This window comes from Miscanthus floridulus, chromosome 16, assembly GCF_019320115.1.
Source record: "Miscanthus floridulus cultivar M001 chromosome 16, ASM1932011v1, whole genome shotgun sequence".
NCBI lineage: Eukaryota > Viridiplantae > Streptophyta > Magnoliopsida > Poales > Poaceae > Miscanthus > Miscanthus floridulus.
The window spans coordinates 96,065,998-96,085,664 of NC_089595.1; the positions used below are offsets into that span (position 1 = coordinate 96,065,998).

The 19,667-nt window shown below is 45.5% G+C and overlaps 4 protein-coding genes across 6 annotated transcripts; 2 read left to right on the forward strand and 2 right to left on the reverse strand.

The window, feature by feature from the left end:
- The first annotated feature begins 1,424 nt into the window (after positions 1–1,424).
- LOC136511065 (zinc finger BED domain-containing protein RICESLEEPER 2-like) lies at positions 1,425–2,285 on the forward strand. The gene is made up of 2 exons (XM_066505292.1): positions 1,425–2,034; positions 2,128–2,285. The coding sequence occupies exons 1-2, from the start codon at positions 1,425–1,427 to the stop codon at positions 2,283–2,285; spliced, it is 768 nt and encodes a 255-aa protein (XP_066361389.1).
- A 923-nt stretch (positions 2,286–3,208) lies between these two features.
- Positions 3,209–6,774, forward strand: LOC136509846 (probable prolyl 4-hydroxylase 4). Of its 2 annotated transcripts, XM_066504429.1 has the most exons (7): positions 3,210–3,557; positions 3,661–3,718; positions 3,827–3,931; positions 4,895–4,952; positions 5,577–5,752; positions 5,910–5,967; positions 6,069–6,774. In XM_066504429.1, exons 1-7 carry the CDS (start codon positions 3,382–3,384, stop codon positions 6,362–6,364), a joined length of 927 nt encoding a protein of 308 aa, XP_066360526.1. In that variant the 5' UTR covers positions 3,210–3,381; the 3' UTR covers positions 6,365–6,774. The 2 variants fall into 2 exon arrangements, with proteins under 2 accessions (XP_066360527.1, XP_066360526.1); XM_066504430.1 differs by lacking the exon at positions 3,661–3,718 and having other exon boundaries at positions 3,209–3,557.
- A 2,496-nt stretch (positions 6,775–9,270) lies between these two features.
- On the reverse strand, positions 9,271–11,475 carry LOC136513760 (non-specific lipid transfer protein GPI-anchored 2-like). Of its 2 annotated transcripts, XM_066507729.1 has the most exons (3): positions 10,913–11,473; positions 10,500–10,604; positions 9,271–9,563 (listed from the first exon to the last, which is right to left on the reverse strand). In XM_066507729.1, exons 1-3 carry the CDS (start codon positions 11,310–11,312, stop codon positions 9,433–9,435), a joined length of 636 nt encoding a protein of 211 aa, XP_066363826.1. In that variant the 5' UTR covers positions 11,313–11,473; the 3' UTR covers positions 9,271–9,432. The 2 variants fall into 2 exon arrangements, with proteins under 2 accessions (XP_066363826.1, XP_066363827.1); XM_066507730.1 differs by lacking the exon at positions 10,500–10,604 and having other exon boundaries at positions 10,913–11,475.
- Positions 11,476–13,816: 2,341 nt separating this feature from the next.
- LOC136512795 (ADP-ribosylation factor 2-like) lies at positions 13,817–17,349 on the reverse strand. Its single transcript, XM_066506791.1, has 7 exons — positions 17,227–17,349; positions 16,606–16,743; positions 15,592–15,662; positions 15,163–15,282; positions 14,741–14,859; positions 14,399–14,480; positions 13,817–14,158 (listed from the first exon to the last, which is right to left on the reverse strand). Exons 2-7 carry the CDS (start codon positions 16,700–16,702, stop codon positions 14,153–14,155), a joined length of 495 nt encoding a protein of 164 aa, XP_066362888.1. The 5' UTR covers positions 16,703–16,743; positions 17,227–17,349; the 3' UTR covers positions 13,817–14,152.
- Positions 17,350–19,667: the final 2,318 nt, after the last annotated feature.

Genomic DNA, 19,667 nt, shown 5'->3' on the forward strand with positions numbered 1-19,667 from the left:
TGCGTAAGCGCAATGCGTTGCGTGCGACGTGAATCCCTTAAGACATGGGATATCAATGGCTGTTTGCTGCCAGCGTCGTCTCTGTAGGCAGGTTTGCACTTAGACCGTCTCCAACACACTACACATGTAGCGATCCAAATACAAAACACATCGTGCACACGAAAAAAAATAGCGTCCAATGAAGTAGGTATACCAAGCACCTATTTTATGTAGAAGGAGAGAGGAAACCTAAATGTACGTCCTCCTTCCATCTTCTCTCTCGTCAACCTAAATCTATGGCGCGTAGGAGGCACCGGGGTGGGGCGGCCTGTAGCAGCGGCAGCGACGCCCTCGACGGCGGCAGAGGCCTCTACGACATCGTCCTCCTCCGGCGCGAAGGCCTCCTCCTCCTGCTCTGACTTGGCGGGTTTCGCGTAGTCAACCCCGACGAAGGACTCGAAGGTGGAGTCTGAGGCGGCGAGCAGCAGGAGGCGAGCAGCAGGAGGCGGAGCAGGCGTCGGGGCAGGGCCGGCACGAGGAGGACGAGGAAAAGGCAGGAAGGGGCTTCACTTCATAATTGTGTAACCGGTTTGTTAAGTGTTGTTGTAGAAATTTTTAATAGGCCATTCACCCCCTCTCTAGCTATTAGGACCTTTCAGCTGTCACTGGATATTTTATTGATGACTCATTGAGGTGATTACCTGATTTTTCTTGCTGCACTATTTTTATGATATGGATTTATTGGTTTTTCTTGCTTGCTAAAGTTTTCTATCGTTTTCAGGTTTATTTATGTGCCATGCCCTCATACAGCAAGTGTTATTTGTGATGCATTGCTCAAATGCCTCCAGACTTGAGATATTGATTGCAGGGTGCCAACAGTGACCCTTGATAATTGCAGCACCAATGACAACATGATTGGACAAATGGAAGGAAGGATTGGAGCAACTAATATGTTGTTGGGTGGCAAGCACCTTCATATGCGGTGCTGCGCGCACATCCAGAACTTAATTGTTCAAGATGGTTTGGAAGTGATTAAGAAATTTGTTGCAAGTATCAGGTAAAGTATTGCTTATTGGGTTGCTACACCAAAGAGGTATGAGAAATTTGTGAAAACAGTACAGCAACAAAAAGTTGAATTAACTAAGAAGTTGTGTCTAGATTGCAAAACTAGATGGAACTCGACTTATATCATGCTTAGTATTGATATACCTTATAGGAAAGTTTTAGAACGGTTAGGAACCCTTGATCAAAGCTTTGATTGCCCTCCAGAAGATGATTGGAAATTTACTTCGCTTGTTTGTGAGAAATTAGAATTGTTCAATCAGCTCACTACGTTGTTTTCTAGAACCAAGTATGTGACAGCTAACATCTTCTTCCCCAAAGTATGTGAGATCAAACTTAAAATTAATTCTTGAAAAGAAGATGAAAATGAGATAATTAGGAAAATGTCCATTGCCATGATAGAGAAGTATGATAAATATTGGTCTGACATCCAAGGTCTTATGGCTTTAGCTCTTATTCTTGATCCACGTCTTAAGATGATAATGTTGAAAGCTTGCTACATTGCTCTATTGGGTGAAGATGAAGCTGATAAATATGTCAAAAAGAGCTATGAGTTGCTAATAGAGTTGATGCATGAATACCACGTGCAAAGTGACCAAGAGGGTGTGGGTACATCATCTTTTGGTGCTTCTTCTTCTACTGTTAGTGTAGCGGCTGTGCTGTCCATATTCAAGTCACTTGCTGCACATAAACAAACTTCAAGTTTGTCTAAAGCCAAGAATGAGTTAGATCACTATTTGGATGAAGAACCACTTCCTTATAATGAGAGTGAATATTTTGATGTTCTTGGCTGGTGGAAGGTTGCGGGAACTCGTTTCCCAACTTTGAGGATGAAAACTCGTGATATTTTGGCTATTCTAGTCACCACAATAGCTTTCGAGTCAGCTTTTAGCACTGGTGGTAGAGTTTTAAGTGAGCATCGCAGCCGTCTTACTCCTCAAATGGTGGAAGCTCTTATGTGTAGCCAAAGTTGGCTTCGTCACTCACTTAAAGGTAATAAAAATGGTCATTTTTTATGTTTCATATATTCTAAAATTTGTAATCTATAGGCTGCAACTACTAACATTAAAAAATACCTTGCTGTAGATCAAGATGATGATAAGGTTGATATCTTTTGGTCTTGCCTTGAAGACGTAGAAGAAGAAATGAAGAATCATGCATCACGAGTGTCGACTCTGACTGATAACAGCTTGTTGAAGTTGAACTATGTATACTATACTACTGTGTCATGTGTGACAGTGTGATCTATGAACCATATTTGGTGTAGAATTTGATATTGCCATGTACATACTGTACTGTACTGATGTTATCCAATTGCCTTGTTAGTTACTTAGTTGTTACTTTTCACTCTCTGTTTTTTATATTTGACGGGCTGGTGGGTGTGCCCGTGGGTATTCTGTGCCTGCGGGTGGCGGGTGCGGGCACACTATTGTACCCGTCGAGGGTAATGGACGCGGACGTGGGTGTGGGTTTCAGCTCCCAGGTGCGGGTTTATATACAATGTACCCGTAAAAATTGTGCCCGTTGCCATCTTTACCTCGGAGCAACCAATGATGACCTATATGAGAGCTAAGTTCTTCTTTCTCTCCCTTCTCTCCTTCACATTAGCAAAAATTATTGACTAGCTTAACTATAAGATCATTATTTTATTATACTCGCTACTATTATATTTTTTTACAAAATAATAAAACTATTTTTTTATTTCAAATGAAAAACAAATTAATTAATTAACAATGCAAGCAAATGTTTTTTTAGAATTACACCGTACAACGTAAACGCCCACACATACGTATACTCACCCCTATGAACACACGTACGTAAATCCTATCCCTATGAGCACCTTCGAAGGACTGAGCTGGCAAATCTCGAGGATCACGAAGTCAACACAGACGCTTCGCTGTTGATAGGGACGTCGTCTACCACTAAAAACATAGCGCCAATAAATTCTAAAATAAATTCAGAAAAATATGAATACCCGTATCAAATCGAGAATTTAAATCTCGACAAATTCCACCGTAAGGAACCACAAACTTATCTACGATCAGTTCGCTAATGCAAGCAAAGTCTGACAGGCTGTAAAGAGAGTTAAAAACGCTCGGTTCCTTCCGGCGCGCGCTAGCCGTTCGATCGACGGGGCGCGCATTTGAGCGGCGGGGGTCTGTCTCCATAGTCCATACCCGTGAAACGTGGCGACCACTTCCATCGGGCCACTCGCCGCCGCTGTGCTCGCGTCACCGCGCGCCGCCGCCCGCCCCGCTCTTCCCCCGGGACAAGCGATCTCCCCTCCTCTTCGGCCCTTCCCCTTCCCCGTGGGCGAGAGATTTTTTTTTCTCGGTTGCAATGAAGAGTTCTCCATGGGCGGGGGCCCGCCCTGCTGCCGTCGTGCAGCTCCTCCTCTTCCTCGCCCACCTCGTCGTCCGCGGCGGCGCTGCCGAGGGAGGCGGGAAGGGCAGCTCGGTGTACCCGGCGGCCGGCGTCTACCCGCATCACTCCCGCCAGATCTCCTGGAAACCCAGGTGGGCAACCCTCATCACCGTTCCATCGCTCGGTTGTTCTCGATTTCATCGAAAACAAATGAGATGTGTCTGACTGGAGATCCATGGTGCTTGTACGGCCCAGGGTGTTCCTGTACCAGCACTTCCTCAGCGACGACGAGGCCAACCACCTCATCTCCCTCGTCGGTGCCACTCTCCCGCCCCCAATCCCACAGAACGCTTGTCTTTGCTTCTCGATAATGCCCCGGACTCGACTGAATTTTGGGATTTGCTCGTTTTCATCTCTTCAGGCGAGAGCGGAGCTCAAGAGGTCGGCGGTCGCTGATAATATGTCCGGCAAGAGCACGCTCAGCGACGTCCGCACCAGCTCCGGCACCTTCCTCAGGAAGGGCCAGGTTAGGCCCTTGTTACTTTCGCTGTTCGGTTAGACTGCCTCTGCTAAACAAAACCCTTTACCCGGGCTGGCATAGCAATCGTGCATGCAAACATTGTTTTATAAAGGACATGCCATAGATATTGCACAATGGAACTGCATCATCCCCAACAAGAGGCATCTCACTAGTTCGAGCATCGCAGATTACCCTTGGAACGTTGGAATGCATACTTTTTCAATGAATGTGTTTGCCTGTTGCTCATCCTAACTAGCGGATATAGTTGCTTTGTGTTCAAATCAGGCTACAACACATTTTAGCCTGTTGGCCATGGTAACTACTTGAATGAACTTTATCGGTGTACAAGATATTGCTGCAGAGGCCAAGAGGGGCAAGCAGAAACCAGAAAATGCTGTTGTGATTGAATGAATGAGAATAGGGAATTCTGAAATATCATATAAAGCTTTCCAATACTGCCATTTAGCCCTATGGCCCGAATTGCTCTATGGGTTTCATCTCCATAAGAGTAGCTAAGTTTTTTCATTGGCTCGCCAAGCCTAACACCCGAATTGCCCTATGGCCCAAATTTATAATTCTGATTGCTGGTACTGCTACTTTGAATCAGAGTTCCTCCTCGCTTTAGGATTACGAGTTCATACCTCTGTGTGTATTTGTGTTTCATCGCATAGGCAGGGAAGAAAATAGTCTTTTGATCGATCTGGTGTATTTGTGAATGCCGAGCATCTCCTTGGCATGCATATTAGAATGAAAGATGGGATTTGACTGTGTCTTTTTGGGAGTTTTTCATGTTTTCTTCCAGCTAAATAGAAGGATGGGGGCGATCTGCTACTGAAACATTTGTATTTTCTTACATCTGGTGACTAATCGTACCTAGTGTCTGAGAATGAGGGTGCAGTATAGTCGGCTGTTGAGGCATTTCTCTTGTTCGCATGGTTCTTACTTGAACAATGCTGCTCAAATTTGTAGGATCCAATTGTTGAGGGTATAGAGAACAAAATTGCTGCATGGACATTCCTTCCAAAAGGTTGTGGTTCTCATTGAGGCATTAACACTGTACTTTTATATTCTTGCGTTTTGGAGGCACAAAAATCCTAATACTAGTGCTTGGCAGATTATCATCACCATTGTTTTTCCTTTTGTTGAATTATATCTAGTGGTTGACAAGTTACATGATAAGAGTACAGCTCACAGTTTTCAGAATTTTTTGTTAAGAGCCATGACCATGCATGTATTAGAATCATGCCTTTAATATAGTAGTAGTCTCTAGAAATTCATGACACACTCTCTCTTTCTCTGACACTCATGTACACAATCTGATGTCAATCAGTTGGCTGTATGCTTATATCAGTTGGGGGAGTCAAATCTAGTATGTCACAACCTAAATAAGCCAGACATGTCTCTTAGGCCTTAGCGCTGAGCTATATGACCTAATTTTGAGGATTAGCTTATCCAAGATTTTTCTAGCATCTGTTCAAATGTTGGGCCATCGAAAACTCTGATTTGATAATAGGGTGATTATTTTAACACGTTTATGTTGTTACCCTTCTGTTTCCATGTTCCTATTTCATGTATAGGTTGGACCTGCCGGAACAATGAAAAATTCATATCGCTATTAATTTTTTTCTTATGGGTGTTCTATTCTGATCAGAGAATGGTGAAGATATCCAAGTCCTAAGATATAAGCATGGGGAGAAGTATGAAGCGCACTATGATTACTTCACTGACAATGTTAACACTGTTCGGGGTGGTCATCGCTATGCTACTGTTCTTTTGTACTTAACTGATGTAGCAGCAGGAGGGGAAACAGTTTTCCCCTTGGCTGAGGTAAATTTCTTCTATTTTCAGTGGCGTTAGTGTTTAAGAAGATGGTAGACAGTGGTTAAGAATTTCTTTTGCTTTTCTGGCTACATGCGTCTATCATGTCCATTTCCCATTTCCTGTCTTCTCATATTACATAATGATCTGCGTGGATTCTTAAAAGGAGGTCGATGATGCTAAAGATGCAACCTTCTCAGAATGTGCTCAGAAAGGCATTGCAGGTATTGCATTTTATCCAGAGTGTCTCTTGGTATTCCTTATTCTTGTTTTCTTTGTATGCCATCTGACACATTTCTCAATTGACCTGAAACTTCTTCCTCAGTGAAACCACGAAAAGGAGACGCCCTCCTTTTCTTCAACCTTAAGCCAGATGGCACCACCGATTCAGTGAGCCTCCATGGTGGTTGCCCAGTCATAAAGGGCAAGAAATGGTCAGCTACGAAGTGGATCCGTGTGGCCTCGTTCGATAAGGTCCATCACCCACAAGGCAACTGCACCGACGAGAATGAGAGCTGCACGAAATGGGCGGCCCTAGGGGAGTGCATAAAGAACCCAGAGTACATGGTGGGAACCGCAGCATTGCCCGGTTACTGTCGGAGGAGCTGCAATGTGTGCTAGGGTCAGAATGTGAGAGGACAACGGCCTGTTGGAACCATTGATCTTGACACAGAAACAGGTTACACCAAGTTGTTTTGCAAGGGTTTGGCCTGGATTCTGCTGGTTTTTGTTGCTCCTTGCTCCTAATTAGATATTGGTTTTTTTGGTTACCCCTAGCGGTTTTGAGCGGTAACCAGGCAGGAGCTTGGAAGAGTACTCTTTGTTACTGCATACCACTTGTATCCATAATCCATAGTCTGTTCTAGGTCTCCTGTATCTCTCATAAAAGAAATATGCGATAGGCTATGCTGGATTGAGATGCATTTAGAACAAGCCTAGTGTTTTATTTATTGATTTATTAGATTGCTTGGTTCTGCTAGCTCATAATTTGTACCAGAATCTTAAAAGATCTTGATTCGTTGTCATCTGTAGCCTTTCTCGATATGTGGTATAAATTTCTGGTAATCCCACGAAATCACTAGATCTCTCCGATCCTACAAGTTAAGCATTCGTGTGCTTTGTTTATGGTATGCAATTGATATCCCAGCGAACTGATGAGGAACTGTGATATACTGATATGGCTACAGTCAAAGCCATTGACGTCAAGCACAATAGCATGCCACTGAGCTACTTGCCACAAGCAAGAAAGTGGTGGTGAATGCCCAAAAATTTTGGCACAAAATCAAAGATATAATATATGTGTTAGATATATTTACATGTATAGTGCATCACATCGAGCCTCTCTCTCCTTAAAACAGGCTTCTGCCAGTATCATCCCATTTTCTTCTCTTTCGTACCCTAATAAATCTCATGCAACGTCCATCTAGCGATAGCCCGAGCAGTTCAGAGCTCCAATCTGTCACCTCCTCGTTCCATCATTAGTCATGGACAAAAGTGCAGCCACAACCATGCAAGATGTACTGGATGTGGTTGGCATAGCACATAGGACTATAGGAGGAAGCAAGGAGCTAGTTTCTTTTATTGGTTCAAAAGAAATTGTTGAATGGTAGATTTAGTGGTGAATGGTTGCTTCTAATTTTTTTCTCTTGAAAAAATGATTCAGAATTTATTTTATTGTAATGTAGTAGAACATAGAGTATATTGTTTAGAACCTGTTATTGACCACATGGATCTCGTGAAAAAAATAGAATACTCGTGGACGGTAGCACTTTGGAGTTCTCAGGTCGAAGTTTGAACGGACAGGTTCTAATCCCGTTACCGTCAACATGTGCAGGTTCTTATGTACCGTATGATCAACGGAGCCACGGCCGGTCCGTATGCTACGCGTTCGACTTGGGGCACAACAGGTCGTGGAGTGTGGTGACGATGGCATCATCAGTTTTTTTTTCTTTATTCTACTTACTAAAAAGTCATGACGTACTGTTTAATGATTTGTTATGAAAAAAAAATAATGTTCGTTCGTTGAAATACTACGCCTCACAACCAGCGAACAGTGTCAGTACCGTCTCCGAAAACCTTCACTCGCATGGCGATCGGTAAAAGGAGGGTCAGAAAGTTACTCCTACTCCACAACTGAAACCTGAACCTGACTCCTGAGCGTGCCTGCCTGCCTGACCCATCTGGCATTCTGGCCATCTCATGAATTCTCCTCTTCCTTTTTCCCCTCTCTTCAGCCCACCCAACCCAACCGAATCCCGGCCACACATGGGCCCATTCGTGTGTCATTAAATTCGGCCGGATCCGTTTTTTTTTATCCAGAGTGTTTTTCTCTTATAAATTTCTTCAGATTTATCCAGATCTTTCAGATTCCTTCAAAATTCATCCAAACGAACGGGGCTGAACAAAATCTTTATTGGGCGCTCCTTGCCGTTGCAGTTCTGGCCACAACTGCCTCCCTGGCCTGGTGGTGTTCGCAGCGGAACTGCCGGAAAGGCTCTGCCGCCGAGGCGCCGAGCTCAGTGGCGTCACATGGGATGGCCATGCCCATGCATGGGAGCGCCGCCCATCAAAGCGGCGGTTGGGGAATTCAATTCAGTGGACGACGGGTCATCAACGCAACGGACTGACGTGCTCGTTTCGTTCATCCACTCGCCTCGCTGAATTCATTCAATGCAGGCGAGGCGGCGACACCGCTGCAGTGCGCTGGCCTCACCCCTCACGTCGGCGGCGTTGCTCGATCTGCATTGCATGCGATGATGCGATGCGACCGAGCTATGCGTACGTACGTACCCGATCACATGGGAAAGGCATGAATGGAAGGAACAGTGCGCGTGAACAGTCACTCAACTGGGCGAGGGAATCCAAATCGAGGGAGTTATATGCGGGGCTGGACAAAATACTGGTTGGTTTTAACTTTTTCACGAGTTGAGTTGGAAATCTAGCTCGCTATTTTAACGAACCAGTTCGAGTCAGCTCGTAAATTGCTAACGAGCTGAGACCTATCAGCCCATGATCATAAATCCAGAAGATGGTGATGCTGACATAGAAGTGTATACCAATTCTATCTGTACATAATCCTTATTTTCAGTTGTTTCGTATGAATTTTGATTTTATAATTGGTGTGGTACTTAAATATTGATTTTATAGATTGTTTTTCTGACATTGAATCTGTGGACTTTTCTAAGTTTGTAGTGACAAGCAACTAGTTAATATGCTGGAACTGCATGATCATGGATGGACCAGCTATGTTACATGGTTGGTACTTTTGATGAACCTGATATGTATTAATCATGTATGGTTGCATAATGTTGGATGTCACCTTCTGAATTTAATGTAGCATGAACATTATAAACATGTGTGTCATATTTTTTAGTAGCTCACGAGTTAAACAAGCCAACTCCCTCTAACTCGAAATATTTAGCTCATTAATCTAACGAGCCAGCTCAAGCTGGACCGAGCCGAGCCGAGCCGGCTCGATATCCGGCACTAATTATATGTCAACACGTGAATGCATGGGACCAGTAATCTCATCTCGGCTGGCAAGAAACAAGGCTAAAGCCCAGCCCACGGTAATACGTACACGCGAAGATCGAGCGACAGCATAGAATATAGAATAGAACATGATAAAAAGCATATACGCAATGTCTGTCCTGGTTGGCAATGTTGATACGAATGAAGGAATCATCGATCTAGAGCATCCCGCTGAAGGCGGCGGCGGACAGCGGCAGCATGGCGAGGGTGACGAGGTGGCTGCCGGCGGAGGAGCGGCGCCGCGCCGCGGTGCTGGTCGACGACGGCGGCGAGGCCAGCGGCGATGTTCCTGCAGAATAATGCACATGCACGTGTGGGTTCATTAGTAGGATTTAGGAAGCAGGCATGAGATTTGTTCGACTCGTCGTAAACGATTGTAGATTATTTACTGCTGGTCGGTGTTGTGTGAGAGAAAAATACTGTTACAGCTTATAATCCACGATTATATACGAACAAACGAACATGCTGATTGGTTTGTGATGGTCATTAAATACGTGACAAGTACATGAGCCTAGCTAATAGCAAACTGTACGGCGCGTCAAACCAGGGCCTCGTCTAGTTGCCCGGAATAGGCGCCGCCGAAATTACGGTAGATTACTGTTACATTTCGTTTATATTCAGTAATAATTGTTCAATCGTTGACTAATTAGGCTCAAAACGTTCGTATCGCAAAGTACAACTAAACTGTGCAATTAGTTTTTTATTTTGTCAACATTTAGTACTCCATGCATATACCGCAAGTTTGATGTGACGGAGAATCTTCTTTTTGCATAGTGCCAAAGTTTGGATTTTGGTGGAAACTAAACATGGCCTAGATAGATCGTGCACAAAAGCAATGTACTACTGCTAATTCGATCAATCACACTGTTCGCTTGTTGATTTTAACCAGGCTTATTCAATCAACCAACAACGTTTTCCTCTTACAATAAACCAGCACCAGCCAGCCCAACCAACTCAGAAACAAACCAATGAACACGCCGAATGAGTTTGATAAGAACATTTTCACGGCACGATCGAATCGATCAATAGTTGTAGGAGTACATTTAGCTAGGATGGAGCATTATTCGTGTTCCTTTCAATTCATATTTTCATCTCCTGCTAAAATTTCTACGTTCAAACAGCTAGGGTAACAACTAACTATGCCGCGATTTTGGCCAGCGTGCATGCATCGACTCCTACACAGTGTTTTAATAACCAACCACACAAATAAAAATGATGTGCTTACCTGGGAACTGTGGGCCCTCCCCGGAGGGAGAGATGCCTGACATGGGCGAGGGTGACCCTGACATAGGCGCTGCAGCTGGGCCCACGCGGACGTCATACCCCAAGGCTGCAATTTTGCATCAGTAGTAAGGACGTGTTTAGATGATTTTTTTTTTGTTTTGGCTACTGCAGCACTTTTGTTTGTATTTGGCAATCGGTAGTAAGTTTTATCTCGTAATTTCTCAGCAATTAGTTTTTTTTTCATCTACATTTAGTACTCCATACATGTGTCGCAAGATTCGATGTGATGGGTACTGTGCGAAAATTTTTGAAAACTAAACAGGCCCTAACCCACGATTAGCGTGCGAGAATCCAATCTACGATAGTGCCGTGCAGAGTGCAGAGAGAGACTGACGAGGTGACTCACGAACTCACCTGTGCAGGTGGAGACGGGCGGGGTGGCGACGCGGCAGATCCCGGGGAGCGCGATCGCGCGGGCGTAGTCGACGGCGATGCCGTAGGAGTCGGCGGCGCCGGAGAGGAGCTCGCAGAGGCAGACCGGGTTGGAGTCGACGAGGCCCGCCAGCTCCGGGCAGCACGGCGTGTCGGGCCGCCGCGCCGTGCTCCCCTTGGTCACGTACGTCAGGCAGTCCGACATGTTGAGCAGCGAGTTCATGCACGCCGAGTCCATCCCGCCCCCCGCGGGCCCCGGCGCCGCCCCTGCCGCCGGCGACGGCGACGACACCGGCTGCGCGATCGACGGCGATGGAAGCAGCAGGAGGAGCACTAGCGTCGACGCCGCCGCCACCAGCAGCGTCGTCGTCGGTACCACCATGGCTAGCTCTAGCTGTGCGCCCTGCGTGCGTGAGCGAGGTAGCTAGGCTACGCCGGCCGGCTTGGGAGATGTGGCGGCCGGCGAGCACTCGTAAAGCGGCGGTGTGCAGTGCAGGGGATGGATGGATGGATGGATGGATCAATAAATTCGGAGGTGGCCTGTCCGAGCGATAAGCGTGGTTTATATAGACACAAGGCCAAGGCAGCCGTGCGTGTAGCGTAGCGGTACACGCCGCGCGCTCCGTGTGTATGCGTGCCTGGCCGTTCCGATCGATCCGACGGGCACAAGCCCCTGGAGTGGACCGAGCTGCGGCCAGCAAGGCAGCAACAGCCGCCGTGCTCGCCCCGCCCGCCGGACGACGAGAGGTTTGCCTGGCTGTGATTCAACGGCGTTCGCGATGCTAACTTAGGTTGCGCCCAGATCGAGAGCGGAACGTGTCGGGGGGGGGGGGGGGGGGGGGGGGGGGGGGGGGTGCCGCGGTGGCCATAAACTCGCTGGTCGTCTAGTCCCCGTTCAGATTTCTCCCCGTCCCGCCGTGGCTGTTGCAGTTGCAGTTGCAGCGTGCTGAATGCTTGAGCTCGTGGCTGGCACTCTGGCAGGTAGGCGCCAGGGTGTGCCGAATGCCATTGCCGGTTTTATCGATCGATGGTGTACTCCACCATCGTGCGTGCGGGACCTCCACCATTAGTGACGGGCGGACGGCAGCAGGAGCACCGTTTAGAACGAACGAACGACTCCGGCAATCGACTGCCCATCATCAATCAATGGAACCGCAGCGATTCCGGCTGCCAAAGTACCCCATCTACTGCTGCGGGGCTGCCTGCTGCTTCCTCTCTTTTCTTTCGATTTCCTTGTTCACGTCTCGGCGGCGGCATGGCGTGGAATGGCGGAATGGCACGGATTGCGTGTGACCCCGCTCACACCGTCGTCGTCGTCGTCGTCATGGCCACGGGCGCCCGCGCGCTCGCTGATCTTCCTAACAACAGGCAGGCTAACGTAGTAGCAACATGCATCGTCTCGAGGCCGTCGGGAACCGCCCTTTGGAAGGCACGTACGTACAGCCGTACAGGTCACTCCACTGTATACATCTTTTTTTAGCAAAACTCCACTGTATACATGGCTGTATGCGTGCGCGCTGAATCGGCGAGACGCCCATGCCGCTGCCGCCTAACCGGCCGGCCGGCGACGCGTGTGCCGAAGCCGGAAGGTGCGTGCCACGGTTTATAGGCAGACCGATCGAGAGCGAGAGCTGGCAGAAAGCCGCATGCTCCAGCTTCCTCTTGCGCTTTGTGCTATCTGCCGGAATTCGCTGCTCACACGAGAAAGGTGCACTCATTACTCTTTACTCAGAAAGTTCCGACCATGCTCGCCTCTAAGCCTCTGATGTTGGACGGTTGAGGAAGCAATGGGGACATTTATTCACGTCACGTCGCCTGAAACCCTGATGTCTCCATACCTGAGAGGAAGCGTGAAGACCGCCGTAGGTCCGTACTCCGTAGCATCGATCGTGTTTGGTTCACGTTTTTTGCCCCGTTATTATCGGTTTACAGCAGAACTGGATTACATTACTTCCCGTTAGGTTTGGTTGTCATGTAATCCGTTGACGCGGTATGGGATACAAGCCTTCCGAAGCATGATACCGTCCTCTCTTTCCGCAAAAGGTAACCAAACATCTGTTTTTTCTTTCCCGATAAACAACTTTAACTAAATATTAATATTTATGGTACATAGAAAAGATCTTTAAATCTATTTTTTAATAAATTTATTTAGAGATACAAATGTTACATGTATTTTTCTACAAATCGAGTCAAACTTATAGCACGCACACTAAAACCGACAGTTATTTAAGGACGGAAGGAGTAACTATGAAACACAAGATTCCACTGAAGAAATTTTGCAACCTTTTTGAAGCCTCGGAAATGTCAGGGTGTCACAGCTGCGGAGTCATGATCGAGCCATAGGAGTCTCAGGCCTCGTGCCCTCATAGCTATGATGGGACCATGGAGCAAATCTAGAGTCCGCTGGAATCACTAACCATTATTTACAAAGATAATGTTTAAGATACAACCAAGGTTATATAGCGACATCAAAGTTATAAAGGTTTGAAGGATAAAACTGAAGTGACTTCAAAACTTAGAACTGAAGCCCGGTTCATGAGCGACAGCTAGCTGCCATGATGTCTCGTGGTCAAGAATCAAGATCAGGCCATTCTCCCAAAAAAAAAAAATCAAGCTCAGACCATCTCAACTTCGGTGACTAACGGTCGCCGCCATCGCCACGGAGCGTACCGAGGCCGGACTAACCAAGTCTGGGAGGCACAGTAATCCGATCCTTGGTGGTGCTCAAAATCAACCAGCGATACATGATGCAAATTCAACCGGAGAAAAAGGGACCAGCAAAGATGAGAATTCAGCGTGCAGCAATACAGCCACCAAACAAACAAGCCCTCGTGATAGTACCGAGCAAACATAAGATATGGAACGGCAAACGCAGGAGGAACGATGTGCTAACAAATTAGGCGACCATTTTGCTATGCCAAGAGAGCCAGACAGGTCGAGATAGTGGTAGTACAACGCCTCAGACAGGTGACGAGTATACAGCACATTGTAGAACACAGCACACAGTAGGACATGGTATACCTTGCACAAGCCAAAACAGAAGCACGGAAAGTTAACAATACCGCGAAAACATCTGATACCTAGCTCCTTGACCAAATATCCTCCCAAAAACACCCCCACACCTGATAGTCACGACTATATAGTTCATAGCTGCAATGGTAGAGGCAGTTTGCACCCAAGTATACAGGACGTTTCCATTGATTGAAGTCCCGCCTAGATGCTTCAAGCCTAATAGAGAAATTAAGGACAAGTGGTCAGCAGCGTGAAACTTGGGTTCGCATTTCTAACAGAAAATGTGCAAGCAAAAGCAAATGAACCTTAGTACATTGATAACAAGCTGCACACAATGAATATGTTTGCATCAATCCATTTAAGTAGCTATATGACTATCTTACAGACTCAGGGCACCTTAAAATCTTAATCAATGTGCATATATTCATTTGATTGATCAAACTGTAATGAAGTTACCTTGTTGGCGATGTTGTTCGAAAGCCAGTCAAGCCCCTCATACAAACCCTCGCCAGAGGTAGCACATGTGCTCTGGATGTACCTGCAGTGAGTAAAGATGGACACATTAATGATTTGGATCGCTTCAAATTCAAGCAACAATTCTGTTGTCAAGGAGACCTAGCATACATCACTTGCATATTGCAAGCTGAGCAGAATATTTGGTGCCTAAGTTTAAATATTTGATTTATATATGCAAAATTACTGTAATAAATACTATTCCTTTCTGTATCAATACACAATTCCTTTGTCAATCAAATAGTGCAGGACAGCACAAACTTTCAGAAAAGATAGGACACATACCAGTGCCGCTGCCGCAGCGAGTGCAGGCCAAGCTTATCGGTGATTTCAGCAGCGTTCATGGCATTAGGCAGATCTTGTTTGTTTGCAAACACCAAAAGCACAGCATCACGGAGCTCGTCCTGCCAGCATAAGACAACAAAATAATGTCACTAGATATATGAAACTGTAAGAACTAAACTTTTTCAAAGAATGAAAAACATTTTACATGAGTGTTTTAAAGTTAAATTAAAACAAAGGAAAGTGATACAAGCATTCCTCAGTGCAAGGTAATTTTAGAAAATTTTATTTTAAGGCTAAAATATTTGAAACTAATAAACAAGTAGATTGATCTTGGCCAAAAAAAATGCAACCATATGCCATCCATAATTACTACAGCAATCATAGTTCATTCAACTGCAAGTAGTAATACACTTCAATTTTACCTCGTTCAGCATCCGGTGGAGCTCATCTCTGGCCTCAACAACACGCTCTCTGTCGTTGCTGTCTACAACAAAAATGAGGCCCTGGGTGTTCTGGAAGTAATGCCTCCACAGGGGCCGGATCTGTAAAAGAGCACGGGAATCATCAGGCCACAAGAACATGCAGGCTAAAAGTAACATAGCACAAAGCTGCAAATGTTTATGAAGGACAGGTACGTTCCAAATAAGAACTTCAAGTTGAAGTTCTTTTTTTTAATGCAAATTTAAATGCATCCCACATATCAAGACAAGGCATTACACTGAAGCCATGTATAACTCTGCATTATGCAAGTGATAAGTTTCATATTATCATACAGCACAGGAGAACACCAAACAGCATGGTATTAAAAATGCCATAACCAAAACAAAAATAAGTTTTAGGCAAATTGTTACCTTGTCCTGACCACCAACATCCCAAACAGTGAAACTAATGTTCTTGTACTCGACAGTTTCAACATTAAATCCTGCATTTTCAAGGATAGCAAGTTTAATTAAAGGAACATAAATGATACTCAGATCACAAAGGCAAATTCTTACAACAGGAAACAATCAAAAATTTACTTTAGTATAAAGCTATACTAAAAGCATAATATGACGCCTGAACAAAACAAAAAACAATAAGAAATATAGAATATGTTCACAAACTCATGAGCAATCTAGAAAGCCAAAAATGGGTCATTGGTATGACTATAATAAAGCTTTTAAAACAGACATAGGCAATTTTACTTTTGAAAACAGTTTCCATTTATTTAATGGCTTAATTAGGATAACAAAATGACAGAATGCCAAATAAGTCTATCCTATTAAGACCATCTTAAAGATGTCCAAAATGTGCATCACTAGATAAAGTGTTGAAAATATTATCTAATGAAAGACTTACTACCTCAGGTTGAACTCAGGAGGTCAACCATTAAAAAAGGTACAGCACATAACAATAGTCTGACGACTGACTAGTTGAATTAGAATCAGTCTGGCAAAGCTTATCTCCCTTGTAGATGTTAGCTTACAAGACTCAATTTTCAGAAAGCCAATGAGATGAAACATGTGGCCATGGTGTCAAGATGGAAACAAATACTAAAATAATATTAACTTGCATAGAAATTCAACTACAAGTCAACTGTGAATATCCCTAGATCCAATTTCCTACAAGAGCCCAAGGTATCAGTTATCATGCAACTTAGTCAGAGGGAAGAATCATTACACCTGCATAGTACAAAATCCTAGGCCTAAACTGGAGCTAGAAATCGCAATTTAGTAAGATGGAAGAATCATTACACCTGCATAGTACAAAATCCTAGGCCTAAACTGGAGATAGAAATTAAAAACCAAAATTACCGACAGTTATAACAACATAAACATTGTGTAACAACAGTAGCGCATGATACCAGATGTTGATGAGGGGCGTACCAATGGTGGGAATGGTGGTGACGATCTCGCCGAGCTTGAGCTTGTAGAGGATGGTGGTCTTACCAGCTGCATCGAGACCGACCATGAGGATCCTCATCTCCTTCTTGGCGAAGAGGCAGCCCCATCTCCGCTCCTGCGCTGAGATGGAAACGAAAGCAAAGGGTTCAGCCCATGGATCCACTCAGAGTATGCAGATGATTTAACATAATAACACCAGAAACAAAGCCAATCCACGGAACCCGATGCCACAAGCACGCAGATCCGAGCCAACAGCGCAAGCAAACCGCGGGAACGGATCAGATTCGCGGGGCCGCAAGCGAGGAAAACCTCCCCTAGATTCGCGAGCACCCGCGTGGTAACGAAGCTGAATCGAGCGGAGCCGGTCAAAAACGCCCAGATTCCTCGAATATTCCAGCAAAATCGATGAAGCGTATCAGTGAAACTAAGGAATTGAGCTCCTCAGATCCGCTGGACCTAGCAGACAATCCGATCGCCGAAAGCGCGCAGAAACGCCGCGGACCCAATCGTAAGTGATCGGATTGAGGCGGGTTCACATCGACCAAGAGCTCAGCAGGATTGAGGAGTTCTAACGAAGAATTTAAAGGAGGGAATGGTGGTTACCGAGATCGCGAGGCCGCGCCCTGGTGATCAGGTGATCCCTTGTCTTCCCTGCGGGTGCGGGCTCGGATCGCAGGGGAAGAGAAATGGGGGAGGCGGAGAGAGAGACCGAGGCGTCGCGCACGGAGAGCGGGATATATAGGAGAAGGGGCATGGGTCACGGGCAGGTGGGCCCAACGTGTTTTTGGAGAGCAGCCAGGGGCCTGCTGGTGAGTGGGGCCAGCAACCTAAGGCTGTCCGCACCGCGCAGCGGTAAGCAGGCGGTACGTCAGTGGTAGCGTACCGCGTGTCCACGTCGCGCGCCTGGAAACGGCCTGGGAGCGTATCGGCTGCACAGAAAACCGCCACAGATCGCGCACGCGAGCTAGCCACGCTAAACACTGTAGCAAAACTGTGCAACACTGTAGCGCAGAGAGAGAAAGAGTTAGTGAGAGAGAGGGAGAATAAAATATGAAATAGTGGGTATAGAGTATATGATAGAGATAACACGGGTGTGAGAGAAATAGATATAGAGTAGAGAATCTCGATGACTAGGATCGAATATTCCTTTTTAAGATGAAAATAAAGGTGGACGAGTGCGGATAGCCTAAGACAGTGTGGATAGCGTTTGCGTTTATGTGGTAAATGCTTTTGTTCCCCTCTACAGATTTGGAATTGCATATGCACCCTCGTCTTAGGCTGTGCCTCGAGATGAAGGAAAGGCCTGAAGCAAAGGTACAATTGTTGCCTTGTTGGGTTCGTATAATTCACGTGTTAAAGTAAAAATTAGTTATTTTTATTTTAATTCATCTCAATGCACATATGTGCAACTAAATAAGACCTCAAGATCTTGGCGTTAATTATCGTTCAAATTGCATCAAACCATTTCTATCTTTTTGACAACTTTGATTGCTGAAAGTGCTATCTAAATCGAATATTATGTGGGTTAATATATCAAACCATGTAAACGTGTAGTGTAAATTACATATGAAATCATCATCATCATTTCCCCAATGTGGGGAGTTCACCTACTTATCATTATTGTTGTAGAGAATAGATAAGATGACCCATAAAAAAAGATATAAGAGCCAGATATATATAAAATGTTGTTAGGCCAATTCTAGTGGAAGTTCTATTCGCAATTAACGAGGTGCACACTGAAAGGATCAAGATGCCCAAGAGGAAGATAAATTGGGCTAATTCTAAATTTCTTTGCAATAATTAAACTCTACGGATAGCCCAATTAACCCATTGTGTCTAGAAAGTGTTTCTATTAATCTAACGTACAAAAGTTTAGCATCCTAAGTTCTAATCCTACTCTAGCATGGTAATTCGAGGAATGTAAATGACAAGAATTGAATTGCTCAAAGTAAAGAGAGAAGGAGAAACGCGGCGATGTTTTGCCGAGGTATCGGAGAGTCGTCACTCCCCACTAGTCCTCGTTGAAGCACCCGCGCAAGGGTGTAGCTCTCCCTTGATTCGCGCAATGATCAAGTGCTCTCTACGGGTTGATTCTTCGACACTCCGTCGCGGTGAATGACCCACAAACCGCTCACAACTTGAGTTGGGTCATCCACGAGCTCCGTCGGATGATCACCAAGCTCTCCAATCACCACCAAGCCGTCTAGGTGATAGCGATCACCAAGAGTAACAAGCACGAACTCTCACTTGACCACGACAAGCCTAATGAGAAGGGTGGATGCACACTTTGCTACTCTTTATCTCACTAATAAGGGCTCTCTTTGGGATTTTTAAATCTCAATCACCTCACTAGGACCTTATTCTTCTTGGCACTCTCAAAGATGTTTCTCAGCTGTTGAAATGAGCAAAAGTACCCCCACACACAAATGGAGGAAGTATTTATAATATGGGCTAAAAAACAAACCGTTATGTGCCTCTGTGGGATGACCGGACGCTCTGGTCATGTTGACCGGACGCGCTGATCAGTTCACCCCGAACTCCAGTGTTTACAGTGTGATCGGACGCGTCCGGTCGTGATTTTCCCTCTCTTGAACCTTACTGGAGTCGACCGGACGCTGGCCCTCAGAGTCCGGTCACTTCACCTCTCAGCGTCCGGTCACTTCCAGACGACTTTACCTTGATCAAATGAACTGATTGGACTCCACCAGCGTCCGGTCACACCGAAGCCAGCGTCCGGTCAGCATTTGACCCTCCATTCACTTCCAACTTTCGATCATACGTGAATAAAGTTTGCTCCAATGGATCTAAGGGCTTTTTAGGAGCTACCTAGTGCTAGGTTTAGCAATTATGCACCACACCTAACCCACTAGACTTATCTAGGTCAAGCTACCCGTCTATACCCCCCTTAATAGTACAGCCAAAGGAAAAACAAAGTCCTAAACTACTCCAAGTGTCTCTTCAACTCCAATCGACACTTAGAACTAGTCCATCCTTTGAAAACCGAAATGATTTCCATCGTAGGGGCATGACCACCATGATAGCCC

Coding starts and splice junctions, on each gene's coding strand:
- LOC136511065 (XM_066505292.1), top strand. CDS start 1,425: ATGTCCATTGCCATGATAGAGAAGTATGATAAATATTGGTCTGACATC. Junction 2,035..2,127: donor GCTTCGTCACTCACTTAAAG/GTAATAAAAATG, acceptor ACCTTGCTGTAG/ATCAAGATGATGATAAGGTT.
- LOC136509846 (XM_066504429.1), top strand. CDS start 3,382: ATGAAGAGTTCTCCATGGGCGGGGGCCCGCCCTGCTGCCGTCGTGCAG. Junction 5,753..5,909: donor CAGTTTTCCCCTTGGCTGAG/GTAAATTTCTTC, acceptor GATTCTTAAAAG/GAGGTCGATGATGCTAAAGA. Junction 5,968..6,068: donor TGCTCAGAAAGGCATTGCAG/GTATTGCATTTT, acceptor CTTCTTCCTCAG/TGAAACCACGAAAAGGAGAC.
- LOC136513760 (XM_066507729.1), bottom strand. CDS start 11,312: ATGGTGGTACCGACGACGACGCTGCTGGTGGCGGCGGCGTCGACGCTA. Junction 10,605..10,912: donor GCCCGTCTCCACCTGCACAG/GTGAGTTCGTGA, acceptor GCAAAATTGCAG/CCTTGGGGTATGACGTCCGC. Junction 9,564..10,499: donor GGAGGGCCCACAGTTCCCAG/GTAAGCACATCA, acceptor ATTATTCTGCAG/GAACATCGCCGCTGGCCTCG.
- LOC136512795 (XM_066506791.1), bottom strand. CDS start 16,702: ATGAGGATCCTCATGGTCGGTCTCGATGCAGCTGGTAAGACCACCATC. Junction 15,283..15,591: donor ATGTTGGTGGTCAGGACAAG/GTAACAATTTGC, acceptor GCTCTTTTACAG/ATCCGGCCCCTGTGGAGGCA. Junction 14,481..14,740: donor TCGCTGCGGCAGCGGCACTG/GTATGTGTCCTA, acceptor TACTCACTGCAG/GTACATCCAGAGCACATGTG.